Raw genomic sequence first — 14,847 nt, 5'->3', positions numbered from 1 at the left:
ATCGAGTAAAATAATTTCATTGATTCATTCATTTCATTTTTTTACAATTTGTTTTATTCTCATTTTACAATATGGTTTGTTACAGAAATGCCAGAGATGTATGTGTCTGTAAATAGCCGTCTTTGTGTTTTTTTAACAGTACACTGTTCACTTTGTATGCCAGTGCCAGTATTTATGTTAATCTGCATCTCCTCTTTTGAGATTGTGTGCTTTTAGAGATGTGCAATGTAAGATTCTAGCTATTACTCTTTTCATACCCACATTTAATTGTTAGTTTTCTGTGAACAAATTATCTTTACTGAAAAGGAGCAAATAAATGTCAAATAAAATCAGAAAAACTGAGAATGTATTAGCTAAAAGCATTAGCTAAAATGTTACAATCATAAAACAATACTTTGACTATATACATTTTCTGTGTTTGACAGTTCTAAAGCCTTGTTGAAAAAGCATCTGTCTCTTCAATCAAGGTGGAGCCTTGGTCATCATTCATAATATGTTCACTGCTAGTTCCTTCAGTTACGATGGTTACCAATGTGGACAGTGTGGCATTTGGGTTCAGCAGTTTGACCAGAGGCACATTCACACCTCTCTCCTGAAAGATGAGGTTCTGCAGAGTCATCGCCTGCATTGAGTCAACGCCTAAAGAGGAGAGCAACAATTCCTCACTCAACTCACTCTTATCAATGCCAACGGCCTCACTAAGTAGAGATTTGACATAGTCGGCTGGCGGGACTGAGTCGGTTTGTTTTGTCTGTGAATCCAACTGTTTGGATTTTTGGAAGAACTCTTCCACCACGGCAGACAAACGCGTCGACATGAAGGCATTTTGGGAGATGATGCTGGATGCAATGTTTTTGAAGTTAAACCTGCACACAGCCTGTTGGGGTCTGTTGATCTCAAGGCAATTTTCCAAACTTGAGTCAATGTCAGGAACTTCCAGTACCATAATTCCCTTTGCCTCCAGAAACTTATGGAGATGTTCCTTGTTTAAAAGAAGACCCAGGTTCAACGCCCCCCAGTTGATAGACTGGCCTGGGAGCCCAAGCGTGCGTCTATAATGGCAGAATGCGTCGAGGAACGAATTGGCTGCTGCATAGTTCGCCTGTGATGCATTTCCCAGGAAGGACGAGATGGAGGAGTAACACACAAAGTAATCTAACTCACAATGTCGTGTGGCATTATGCAGATTCAGAACACCGTTCACTTTGGGCTTGAGAACCTTCTCATACAGAGATTCGTTAAGGGTTTCAATCAACCCGTCATGCAAGACAACGGCACTGTGGAACACTTCTCTGATTGGACAAGAGGGGAATTTCTGACTGATTGTGTCGATACTCTTGCTCACACTCTCAGAGACAGATATATCACATTGCATGGCGATGATGGATGACCAACACTGTTTCTCTACATTTCGTATCTCTTGCTGCAGCTCTGTGGTTGGACTGCTTCTGGAAAGTATGACAACATGTCCTGCACCTCTCTGACAAATGAACCTGACCGTTTCAAAGCCCAACCCTGTCAACCCGCCTGTCACAATGTACACAGCTTGCTTACGGAAAAGCGTTGTCTTTTTAGGCAGCAATGGAATAACAGACGCACCTTTTACAGATTTTGCCAGGTCCACCACAGGCAGGGTCTTTAAATTGAAGTACGACTTTGATCTTTCCATTTGGTGATTGTCAATACTTTCGGGTGTCACACTCTGCAAGGTAAACTTCTTAAGGGAAAATGATTTCCCATCCAAATTCATAGACTTAAGCCAGTGGTAAACATGGGACATCTGCGCAGTCAGGGAGCCCTTATGTAGAACCAGTGGCATTTGAATGGTCTGCAGACGAACACCTTCCCTCACATTTTGAAATGTGTCCTGAACCATCGAACACTGGGATTGAGATTCACAGACTACGACGACATCTCGTACACCAGGAACGTCGAAAAGTTTACCAACCATAGACTCATCAAACTGTGGCAGGAGGACAAAGGCGTCCACTTGTTTTCCATCTACAAAAGACCCATTGCACTGTGTACTACCGATGACATTACATCCTGATTTGTGAGCTGTGAGAGTCAAAACTTTCATCAGCACAGAGTCTGGGACTGAAGATATAATTCCCAGGTTCTGTTTGTTTCCGGCCAAAGCTCTGCACAGGATCTCCCATGCAAGGACAAAGTATGAAACACAAGGTGTTCTCCTCAGGAATGGGAATGGTTTGCTTCTGTAGCATGAATCTGCTGGGACTGAGACTGTGGTTTCTGCCTGAATGGGGTAACAAGCAACGACATGATCTCCAACTTTAAACCTTTTAACATCCTTTCCAACTGCTGTAATTGTGCCACTGAAATCAAGAGCGAGAAGCTTAAGGTTCTGGGATGCTTGTTCGTTGAAATAGATAGTCTGGCCATATTTCATATGAGAAACACTGACAGGATAATAGTCAGAAGTATGAGCACACATCTTGCTGATCTGAATATCAACTGATGACTCAGCAATAGGCCGGCGGTCATTATCATTGAAAGGAACAGCGGACAGCTTGGTCATTTTATATGCATCAGCTGTCTGAAGGATGCAGGGATCAGACCGTGTGGAGCAGAAGTTGCCGTCAAAGCTGCTAATATCACTTTGAACAGGGGTACGGACAACGGAAGGTTTCAAAACTGACCCATCTTTTACTACCAATTCTGGGTACTTACTGCAAGGGTATGATCTCAGGATCTGAGACAGTGCAGTGATGTCCTGAGCAGAGGTGGAACTTATGTCAATCAGTTGAAAAGAAAGCTCTGCTATCTCTGCAGCAAACGCTCTTGTCATGCCAAGCAGAGCAAAGCCTGGGTTTACGTGGTCTACTGTGACTTCAGCAGCACGGTAGGTTATTGCTCTGATAGAGTGAGGAAAATCCATTAGCTTCAGTTCAAGGACTATTCGGCGGAAAATCTCACAGCAGCTCACCACATTCTGCAGGACATTATCGGCTGCCACCGAAGACAGATCTTCGTTGCCCCACAAAAACAAGACCTCATCAAAATGTTTCCCTACTTCTGTGATGTTGAGATTTACCAAAAGAGTATGGAAGCCATGACTCAAGATTTCCTTTGCATGTGAGATGGAAATGAATTGAGATCTTGCATCCAGGTGTTGTTTCATTGCTTTTCCTATGCCTAACTGGTCACAGAAAACCAAGGCCTTAGGAAGATCAGGGGATGTGATGTTTTCAGAGACAACATCATTGTATTCATTGTGGTAGAAGTATTCCTCAACCACACGAGTGCGACTCCCAAGGTACTTGAGCAACACACCTTTGACCTCAACCAGCACTCTTCCCTCTTTATCTGTGAAGAAGCCACAGACTTCAAAGTGATTATCACCCAAATCAATTGCTCTAATGTAGATGACCATCTCACGTTGAACGGGTTCCAAGACCTTTACACTTCCAATTTTGACAGGGAATCCTGGTCTTCCTGCAAAGGCAGATGCTACCGTAACGGGTAGAAGTTGCATCAGGTAGTCAAATACAACAGGATGGATGCAGTAGTCGTGTAACTGAGGCCATAGGTCCTCTGGAACTGTTGCAAATGAATATGCCTCCATCAATTCCTCCCCATAATACACATCCCCCTTATTCTGGAAAACAGGCCCGTGCTGAAAGCCACCTTGTGAGAGATACAAATAGAGATGTTCAGATCTCACCACAGATGTGCATCTTTTGTAGATAGTACTTAAAGAAATACTCTGTTCCTCGATGATCCTTTCTTGCTTGCAAGCTATTGTGCCCGATGCATAAGTGCGAGCTGCAGAGAACACCTTGAAAGTAGCGTCATTCTCTGCCGGCACTAGTTGCAATTTCATTTCAGGTGTGTTCTGCATCAATTCGAATGGACTCTGAAAATCTACACTCAGTTGAAGAGAGCGGAGTGGTATCTTTGGCTTGGCGTTTGCCATGAAAGCAGCCAAACCCAACTCAACATAGAAGGCCCCAGGGACGATGGGTGTGCCGTTGAATTTATGCTCTTGCAGGTAGGATGATGAGTCAGACAACAAATCACAGCTGAATGTGTTGCTGTCATTGACAGTTTGACGCAGCACAGGGTGGTTAGTTGTTGCGCTTCTCTGTGCTGCTTTAATGACTACATCCCGTTTAGAGCAATCAAACTGGTATCTTGGGAAGGGCAATGGGGATGTCTCACGTCCTCTGAAGAACTGACTCCAGTCTACCTGCACCCCCAGCTCAAAAAGCTTAGGCACAAGGCTCAGCATTGTTTCATGATCTTTCTCTGGCAGAACTGATCCAAGAACAGGGGTGTTGTTTCCTAGAGTTTCCATGATGTTCCTTTGGAGAGCTCTCCTTGGGCCAATTTCTACAAAAAGTGAATTTCTCTTTCCTTTCGATGCTACTGTCACTGCCTGCTCAAATAATACTGGCTCCCGGACATTCCTGGCCCAGTACATACCTGTGCTAAAATCATGCTGCGCTACCTCCTTGCCTGTCACTGTTGAGATCAACTCTGACTCTAGATCGTGCACCTGTAAGGAGCCGATCCTGTCTGTAATGTCAGATAGAATTGGATCCATCATGTGGCTGTGGAAAGCGGCAGGAACATCCAGAACACGGAGAAACAGATTCTGACTACTGTCTGATGCATGCAACTCATTGTAGAGGCTTTCAATAGCATCTGCATCACCAGAGAGAGTGCAGGACAGGGGACTGTTGACGGCAGCGAGGCAAACCTTGTTAGAATAACGAGGGATGACATTTAGAACCTCTGACACAGCCATGTTGCTGATCACCAGCATCTTGCCTCCTGTGACCTTGCTCTGCAGGGTACTGCGGTAGTAGATCACCTTCACTGCATCCTCAAGAGACAAGAGGCCAGAACAGTGAGCAGCAGCAACCTCACCAACAGAGTGCCCAAGAATGGCATCAGGTTTGACCCCCCAGAACTTGAGGAGGGTGGCAATGCCAACCTGGATAGCAAATAGGAGTGGTTGGATAACACCTGGGCTTGAGAAGTCACTACTCTCAAACTCACTCTCAAGTCTGTCCAAAATGCTCAGTCTACTGAATCTTTGGAAGAGTTTCTCAATCTCTTTGAGCTTTTCTCTGAATACAGACTCCCGTTTCAATAGTTGCTTACACATGCCATGGTAGGTCACACCATTCCCACAGAAGACAAACACTAGCTTCACATCTGTGAAGGAAGGGGTGATATCTTTGCTCAGGGTAGATTTTAGTTGGCTCTTAAGCTCGGCCAAAGAAGAAATCACAATGGCCTTCCTATATCTGTGTTTTAGATGGCTTCTTCGACAAGCTGATGTGTACACCAGCGAGTCTAGGTCAACAGTGCTGTCTGCATCTACCTGTTTAATGGTGTCTTCCATTGTGGAAATGAGGGATTTCTGTGAATTTGCTGACATGACCAAATACTTAGTTTGTTTCCATGTTTTGGTTAGAGGAAGGCTTGTCTGTTTGTATTGTTTGACAATAGCATGTGCGTTTGTTCCTCCAAAACCAAAGTTGTTTACCCCTGCAATTCTGTCACCAGAGAAATTCCACATCTCTACTTTAACAGGAATCTTTACATTTAGGGCTTTGGCATCTATACTGGAACTGTGTTCAGAGTAGAACACAGTTGGAACAATGGTTTCATGCTTCATCATTAACAGTACCTTAATGAGCCCTGCCACCCCAGCTGCAGACTCTGTGTGTCCAATGTTGCTCTTCACAGAGCCGATGCGGAGTGTCTCTGAACCTGGAGGCCTGGCTTTGGCGATGACGTTTGAGATGCTGCCAGCCTCTATTGGGTCTCCGACTGGGGTTCCGGTCCCATGTGCCTCGATGTACTGGACATTCTGCAGGTCAGACTCTGAGTAGATTGTGCGCAGCAGCTCCTCTTGTTGAACCATGGAGGGTTTGGTGATGGGAGAGACTGTATGACCATCTTGGTTGACTGCCGTCTTGGAAATGACACCCCATATATGGTCATCGTCTTTTAAAGCCTGCGTAAATAGTAAGAAAATGTAATGATATCCAGTAGATTTATATATATATTTATATAGAGAGAGTCATGGGTATCACTGCATAGGCAATACTTTTATTTTCAAGGGTATCCCTGGGTAGGCAACCAGGCATGGTGAAGATCTGTGCTCAGAAGAGTGCACTTTTCTAGTTAATGATGCCACACACTGTTTACCTGCAATCCAATTGATTGATTGATTGATTGATTGATTACTTCATTAAGAATTTTGAAAACAGTACGTCAGTACAGTTAAAAAAAAAGAAATTAGCACACAAAAGGCCCAAAGGCCTCAGGTTCCCACATAAATCGCCCATAAGGCCCATCACATTGTAGGCTCTACAGAGCCGAACCGACTTTTATTCGGCTCTAAAATAGGAGTATGAATCGGCCCTTAAAGCCCACATGGGCAAACCCAGTTAGGACCTTATTGGGCCCACATAAAATTGCCTAGTTGGTGCCCAGGTCAGAGGAGTAGAGTAGTTTGACAGGTTAATTTTCACTGTTCGTGACAGAAGTCAGTCTCTCCCACTAGACTAGATGCTCCATTTCCAACAAAATAATAAGCACAGCAGCTTCCATTTGTATACTTTTGGAGTAATTTAAATCAACGTTCTGTCTAGATTTTTCGGTGTGTCATGAAATCTTCTGTTGACTCTAATACTTTATTATTGTCAGCATGACCAAATATTTATTACAGTAATTACATTATTTTTCATGATTAAAGGGGAATTCCAAACAAAAGGTTTTCTTGTCTTATAAATCTGATGTTATCATATCCAAGAATGAGTGGTACATGTGAAAAATTACATAACTCCCTCCCGAGCCCACCACAGCTCTGACCAAAGTGACCATGCATGTGGTGGGTTTAGCGATAAATCGCTTATCTTGATCTCTCCCTCAGATTTGTATCAGCTTGCAGAGCTGATCATGTATCAGGCAGCTCATAGTACTTCAACACTTCTCTCTTCTCACACCTTTTGGCCATTGGGTATCTTTAAGCCAATGGGGAGACTTTCCCCCCAGACTCAAAATTTCCCATAGACTGAGAGGACGTTTTCCCATAGCCTGGGAGGACAACAAAATAAACTGGAATGTTTGGAATGTTAATCTGTCTGTCTCTCTCGCTCGCACGCACGCACGCACGCACGCACGCACGCACGCACGCACGCACGCACAGTGTTTTTCACCATAAACCCACCACGCATGCTCGGAGCGCTAGGGATGGAGTTATGATTTTTTTCACCTGTACCACTTGTTCTTGGATATAATTCATGACATTAGAATTAGATTATGGTAAGAAAACGGGTAGTCCAGAATTCTCCTAAAGTTTTTGTCAATCCGTACCTTTTTCAGTGGCTTTAGCAGAACAAACCCACAGCCCTCTCCTCTGCCGTAGCCATCAGCTGTGCTGGAGAAAGGTTTACTGGTTCCATCAGGTGAGATCATCTTGGCCTTGCTGAGAGCAACCAAGACATTTGGCTCGATGATACAATTGACTCCCCCACACAGAGCCATCTCACAGTCTCCTGATGAGAGAAAAGCAGTAATTTATAGTTCATAATTCACGCCAGATTGAACATGAACCATACAGTACGTAGCATATAGGAATGTCATAATTGATAAACAATTGCAGCTATTTTTGCTATTGGCGTACAACAAAGTATATAGTGCTGTAATCCTACGCATGGCCAAACTCAACAGGCCTGAAAATAAAGGCCCGGCCCTAACTGGGTCCGACAAATTAGGATACATTTTAGGCCTGCTCGGCCCTAAAACGTCGGGTCGGGTTTGGGCAGAATTTGAGAATTCTATAAAGATGTCCGATCCTCTGTTACAACTGACCCTGCACTACACTGATTCTTTCAATAGTGTGACCATTATATTGCTTGTAAAAACATGTTATGCCTTTTTACAAGTTGAGCACAGGTACAGGTTACCTACAAAAAAATTGCATTCAAATAGTTCAAGAGGTCTTTGAGTAAAGAATGTTCATTGTTTATTACAATTATCCCCGGTCTCTCCAAGTATACTAAACCACCAACCTTGTTTAATGGCTTGACAGGCCAGATGAAGAGCCACGAGCGATGATGAACAAGCACTGTCTATAGCCATTGAAGGTCCAGTGAGGTTGAAGACGTAGGAGATCCGGTTAGCAGCGATGCTCATAGACAGCCCGGTGCCGGTCCAGTGGTTGATCTCACTTGAATGCACCTTTGTAGCCGTTTGCTCATACTCTCTGTTCATGAAACCTGCAATACGTATAGTTTAGTGCAGGGTTTCAAAATATATATAAACATTTCTTTCTACACATTAAAATCCTAACAGATACATTTTTACGTCTCAGATACAGTAACGCTGATTAACTTATTCCGACCACCTTACCCAGAAACACTCCTGTTTTTGTGCCACTGGCCTTTTCCATTGGCAGTCCAGCATCCTCTAAAGCCCTGTACACACACTGAAGAACCATCTTCTGCTGGGGGTCCATGCGCTCCACTTCAGCGTCACTGATGCCGAAGAACCTGTGGTCGAATTCATTGAACCTACAGGGGAAAACAGGAAAACCCTTTACCTGTAATTGTTCTGTCTTGATCAACTTTCCCTCCCCCCTCTCTCTGACACAATGACCACTTCTTTTTTTTTACCTTTACTGTGACAATAAAGCTGACTCTGATTCTGATACTACAGCGTTACACAAATTACAATATAATCAAAAGTAATGCATGAACCACAAGCGTTTTGAGCTCGAGCTACTTTTGAATTTGAATCCTGAAAAGTAACAGTTTTGGACATGTGAGGTTTCCACCCGACAGAGGCGATATGGTCCTATGTTGATAGTTGTGTTTCATATTATGGTATTTGAGTAAGAAAAAGATGAATGATGAATAACCGTACCCGTCAATGAGAGCAGCCTTCGCTGTGCGGCACTTGCCCGGTTTGCTGTCATCAGGATCATACCATCTCTCTATGTCGAATCTCTCCTCGGGAATTCTCACAGAACAGTTCTTCCCATTCACAAGAACTTGCCAGAAGTTTTCAAGCCCCTCACCTGTATACAATGATATATGATTAATTCCAGTCATGGTGTGTGAACATGAATATTTTTGGCATACACTTGTTTATTTGCCCTCAAGCAAAGCATTTAATATCATAACCGCTGGAGTATTATATTATGATAAAACTGTTAAGTTGTTTATGCAGGTCAGCAACTTTATCATGTGAAGTAAACAGGACATCTTAGGTGGAAAAAGTACTTTTCTTTTACATAAGTATCAATACCACATTGTAAAAATACTCTGCTACAAGTAAGAGTAGAAGAGTAACTAAAAACACAAAGTATTGGCATCAAAATATACATACTTACAGTACCAAAATAAAAGTACTAACATTTTTAGAAATGTGTCAATGGTTTTTACAATAATAAGTAAATGATATACATTTCCAGATTTCTCACTATATTATAGTGGGGATCTGGGGAATCTGGAAATGTATTATCTTCAGTAACCAACTGTCAGCTTTGCCAAATACACACATTGTAAAATTGTACTAATACACTAATGTACACAAATAATACATTAATATCAGTTTAACTAGGCTAGGAAATCAGTAGTAATTAACTACGGTAAGTACATTAACCTTTTCTCAGTTGGTTTCTATTTGTGCAGTAACATGGCATGGTCACCCAGCACTTTTATTCTACCTATGAGGGCGTTTTAACACATTGAGAGCCACGCAAAACTGCCCAAAAATCACTTTCACCTAGAAAATCCATTCACATTTTTTATAATTCAGCTGACTGTGGAGACACATGCTGGAACTTTTTACTTTGAAATGTTTTATAGTTTGAGTTATTTAATTTAAACGCCAAATGCATTCTCAATGGTGAAAACACAAACTTTGGCAACACGTATTCAAAAAAAAAAATCATTGTTTTGATTTTTTTGAATAACAAAAATAAATAATAAAAACAATATATATATATATATATTTTTTTTTTTTCCAAAGACGTCCACAGACGTCTTGGGCTCTGCCCGTGCGCTAATACCAAAGACGTCCACAGACGTCTTGGGCACAAAATGTGTTTTAATGTGAAGGGAGCGGTGTGCTGCCATTTGTGCCCTCATTGGTAGAATACAAGTGTCTGTGGCCGTGCGTGCCTTAAGAATATATTTTTCTTAGAATAGGTTTTGAAAGTAAAGTCCTTACCCCCTGGGAAATTGCATCCCATGCCCACAACGGCAATTCCATCGTCTGCTTCTTCCATGGCTTCACTGCATTTCATCAAACTGGATGCGATTTAGTGCGATATGATGCGCCCAGAGTAGGCTATGTCTCTCTCACAACACACCATTTACACCTGTATGTGTACCTGGCTTACTGGTGATACTTATAGGCCACCTTTCTTTTTTTATTTAAAAAAAATAATAATAGTCATGTGGATGAAGGACTTTGATTGCCCACGTTATAGGACTTTGAAGTACCTCAGAAGTTTGATAATTATGATAATTACTAGTGGTTAATGATTCTTATTTCCTTGTTCCTTCCAGTAAGCTGTCTATAGTATCACATATTGTTACAGAAATCTTACTCAGGGAATCTTGTTTATGTTCCCCAATTAGACAGTGAGTGAACTGTGAACTTGATGAATTTAGTGCTTTATGAATATAGGTTACATCGTGCTCACAAAAATAAGATTAGCATTACGTAACATGAAAGAGATAAGAAATTAATACAATTAAGAGCATGTGTAAAACCATATAAAAGGAGATAATTTAAATTACAGGATTTATAGGCCTACACACAACACACAGCAAGATGCTTTGACACAGGTGCTGTCAAAGGGGATCTAGTGTGCGCACGTGCGCGTGTACCTGCGCATGCACGTTAATTTGTTTTGGTACCATGCCGTGGTACCCCGTGCAACAAGCATGACACCACTGGATGTGACATAACTGATGGTACATGACTTCATGAGCCCTGAAAAGGAGTCACAAGATTTGATTTATTTAATTTCCAGGCAATTGATTACAATAGTACAGTCAGCTGTGTCAAAAGCAGAAGGTTTAAAATTGAGAGGTCACCAGAATAAGAGGCAAGCAGTAGATTATTAGTGACCTTTTTCCGGTTTCTATGTGAAAAGCATAGAAACAAGCAACTGTCTTTTTTGGGCAATTGATTACAATAGTACAGTCAGCTGTGTCAAAAGCAGAACAGAGGAGGTTTAAAATCGAGGTCACCAGAATCAGAGGCAAGCAGTAGATCATTAGTGACCTTTTTCCGGTTTCTATGTGAAAAGCATAGAAACAAGTAACAGCGTTTTTTATTTCCCTGATATGGTCATTTAGCCAGGGTGGGTTCACAAATGTAATTTGAAAAGGTGCAATAATGGTCAGGAATAATTCACATTATTTTAAAATAGAATATTTTGTGTGTGTGTGTGTGTGTGTGTGTGTGTGTGTGTGTGTGTGTGTGTGTGTGTGTGTGTTTCTTTTTTGCTTTGGCAATGTAATCGTATGTTTTCTCATGCCAATAAAGCCCTTTGAATTGAATTGTGTGTGTGTGTGTTACACAAAGGGCAGCTTTGTTCCATAGAAATGCATACATGCAACAACTCTTGGCCTACTTGTTATATAGTTATTGTGCAGGAACAAGTCTACAGTTTAAATCACAATTAGGCGCAATATATGGGCCCCTTTGGTTTCTGCAAGCGTTGTGACGCATTAGGAGCTTGTAGATCTGCTATTTTCACTAGTTTGGGTCCTGGGGTGACATCAAACTTCTCTTTTTTTCTCTTGAGATAAAAGGTTTAGGAACCAGTGTACTATAGGAGTTCTAACTTCAGTGGGGAGTGCGAACCAGCAGGGAGAAGAGTCTGAGAGTCTGCAACATCCTCATTTTCATCATAATGGTGGAGATTTTAAATGCCCGTTGTGAATGCATGTCCTTTAGCTGACTTTGTTTGAGTTTCTGTGTTGAACGTCTGTGCTAAAAATGAGATCTTGAGAACATTCACCAAGAATCACCATAAGACAGCTAGGGAATGTATACTTGCTATTCTTGGATTCTTTTTCTGGTAAACCGGAAAAGGTTATTAATTCTAAATTGATTGTTATTATTATTATTATTATGTAACTTTGCTCTTCTATCCAGGATCTTAGGCCCCATTTAGACTGCAGTCACCAGTCAAATCTGATTCAAATCTGATCTTTTGGCCCAACCGTTCACACTGCAGTTGCAAGTGACCAGATCACTTGCAGATCTGTCACAGATCTGTGTGTTCAGACTGGCAGCCAAATCCAGCCTGAATCAGATCTGTGCCAAATCCAGATTGGAATCCGATTCCCGGAAATTGCACCACACCGTAGTAGGCCTATATAGTACAATATCCAGAGTACAGTTTTTCACTCTCCTTTACACACAACCAGAGAAATAGACAACACACAGTGGCGATATATGGCCTTAAATGGCCATTTCTCCAGGACTGCAGGAAATAACTTCCCAGCAGGAGGTGCTAATAGCATGTCAGTAGATTTTCTTAAAACAGGCTTAACCAACATTTATAGAAATGTCATGCAGATATCACAAAGAACACCTGGTGTAATGAATAAATGTCATGCAGCTATCACAAAGAACACCTGGCTTTACTTTACTTGAGTATTTCCAGTCGGCCTACTTTTACTTCTACTCCACTATACATCTCAGAGGCAAATATTGTACTTTTTACTCCACTACAATTGACTTGTTTTGATTATTATTACAAAACATACATTAACCACTTCATCCCTATACATTTCAGCCATTTGAAAATAGCCGATCTACAAGCTCACAATGTGTCATATTGTAAAGAATTTGAGTACTTTTTTCCACCAATGCACCAGGTGTTGTGTAAAGACACTCCACCAGCTTTGAATGTTATCAACCTACAATCACTAGACATGCACCATCAAACAAACTCATGACCTTGTAGTCGAAAGGCAAGTGCCGGTGAGAAAAACAATCGTGATCAGTCCCAAAAAACCTTATCGGAGCATCTCTAGTTACTGCCCTTTATGCCGGCTGGCAAACCTGACAAACCTTCTGGACTACACGTAATCTGTTTCCAGAGAAGCATATATTTTAATGATGAGGGGTGTAAAACAATAATCGAGTGCTACGGTGCCCTCACCAGTAGTTAATAATTGATGTTTCCTTGTTTCTTCCAGTAAGTTGTCTAGTATCATAGCCATGTTGTATAATAGATTAGGATAGACGGTAAACTGTTGTATACAGTAGTGCTTTGGGAAATGCGGTTGAGTTCTGCTTCACTCAGTAGAAAAAGTCCTTTTGCACACCTACTGAAATACTGTAGACGTGCGTAGGAGCAATGAACTTGAGAAGAGCAAAAAAGGGGGGTTTGGGGGGAGTCCTTGTCCCGCAGAAACCGTCTTCACTAACAAGCAGGGGTCTTCAACAGGGGGTCCTCAGAGTTACTACGGTGGGTAACTCTGAGGACCCCTCCAAAGATTTTGGGGGGTTCCATATCTTTGTGTGATGGGAACTTCAATCCTAGCATCCCTATTCTCAGGGATCATTAGCCAAAAATAGCAGAGCTTGTAGATTGGCTATTTTCAGCAAAGGGGTGTTCGGTGTAGAGGGGACAAATGTCTGAAAATACATACAAAAGGAGTATGTGTAATCAAACAAACCAAAATATGAATTTAGACAACACTGCATGATGACAGTGCTGTCAAACAAATCTATGAAGCTACCTATGAAATCAATGGGAAAAAAATGTAGTGGGGGTCCCTGCTTTCTTGCTTTCTCTCTCTCTCTCCCTCTCTCTCTCTCTCAGCTAAGGGGCCATTGGGCCTGCAAAACATTGAAGACCCCTGACTTTAATACAGCAACATATTAATTAAGATCCAACTTTTCAGTCGCTTCATCTCTTCATCAGACATTATGCTTGATGAAGGTTGTATCTTCATACATTGTATCTCCTCTTGTGCTTCGCACAATAAGATAGGAATTACAGGAACATAACATGGAAGAGATAACACATAAGTAAAACATAAATAAAACCAACTGAATGTGTAAAACATACTGTACAAAGAGATAAGCTATTGAAAGGCATAAAGGCATAAATTGACATAAAGGTATGTTTTCAGATGTGATTTAACATAATTAGCTCGCTATAGGCAGACCTTTATAAAGCTCTGTCGGCTGATGGCACTTCGGTACCCGAGGTGCTCAGATTCATAAGAATATCTAAATAGAAGGCTTTAAAAGTCATCAGTAAAATATTAAATTCAATTCTGAAATTCACAGGCAACCAGTGAAGAGAATCAAGAATGGGTGCAATATGGACACATTAACAGTTAATTTGCGCCATAGAGATGGGATATAATTGGTGTATGGCAGTAACAGAGAACATCATCAGGATGAAGTTGTTTTATTGACAGTCAGTGTGCCATATCATTAAAATGAAACTTATTATTAAAGTTTATCTTCTTTAGAAATATGTTCTTTCACATATCACATCATCAGGATGTAATGATCATTAGACTCAAAGAAATAACCCCACCTATGTATTTTCCAAATACCCTCCCCATTCAGAGTTCAGTTTGAATGAATGTAGTATTGTGTGGAGGATACAATTTGCATTCACATGTGAGGACTACAATTAATTGACTATGTTTTAAAAAAAAATCTTCTCTCTCACTTATGCCAGTGTGCCAGTGATTACCCTCCCCTGTACTAATGTAGGCATGTGCAGTGCACCCATGCCTAAAGTTGCCCAGCCCTGAGATACCATATTATTCACCTTAACTATATTGATCTCGCTGGATACACGTTATA

General features: G+C 41.5%; 1 protein-coding gene across 1 annotated transcript; it reads right to left on the bottom strand.

Annotated features, from left to right (window-relative positions):
• Window positions 1-427: 427 nt before the first annotated feature.
• LOC306912875 (phthioceranic/hydroxyphthioceranic acid synthase-like) lies at window positions 428-10,276 on the bottom strand (the record flags this gene model as incomplete). Its single annotated transcript, XM_079489330.1, has 6 exons — window positions 428-5,992; window positions 7,357-7,538; window positions 8,055-8,261; window positions 8,395-8,555; window positions 8,908-9,061; window positions 10,219-10,276. The coding sequence occupies 6 exons, from the start codon at window positions 10,274-10,276 to the stop codon at window positions 428-430; spliced, it is 6,327 nt and encodes a 2,108-aa protein (XP_079345456.1).
• Between the last annotated feature and the right edge of the window lie 4,571 nt (window positions 10,277-14,847).

The sequence above is a fragment of the Electrona antarctica genome, assembly GCF_951216825.1.
Source record: "Electrona antarctica genome assembly, chromosome: 20".
In the NCBI taxonomy this organism is placed as follows: Eukaryota; Metazoa; Chordata; class Actinopteri; order Myctophiformes; family Myctophidae; genus Electrona; species Electrona antarctica.
Note: the sequence above shows the minus strand (reverse complement) of the source record. Positions and strands in the feature narration are given on the sequence as shown.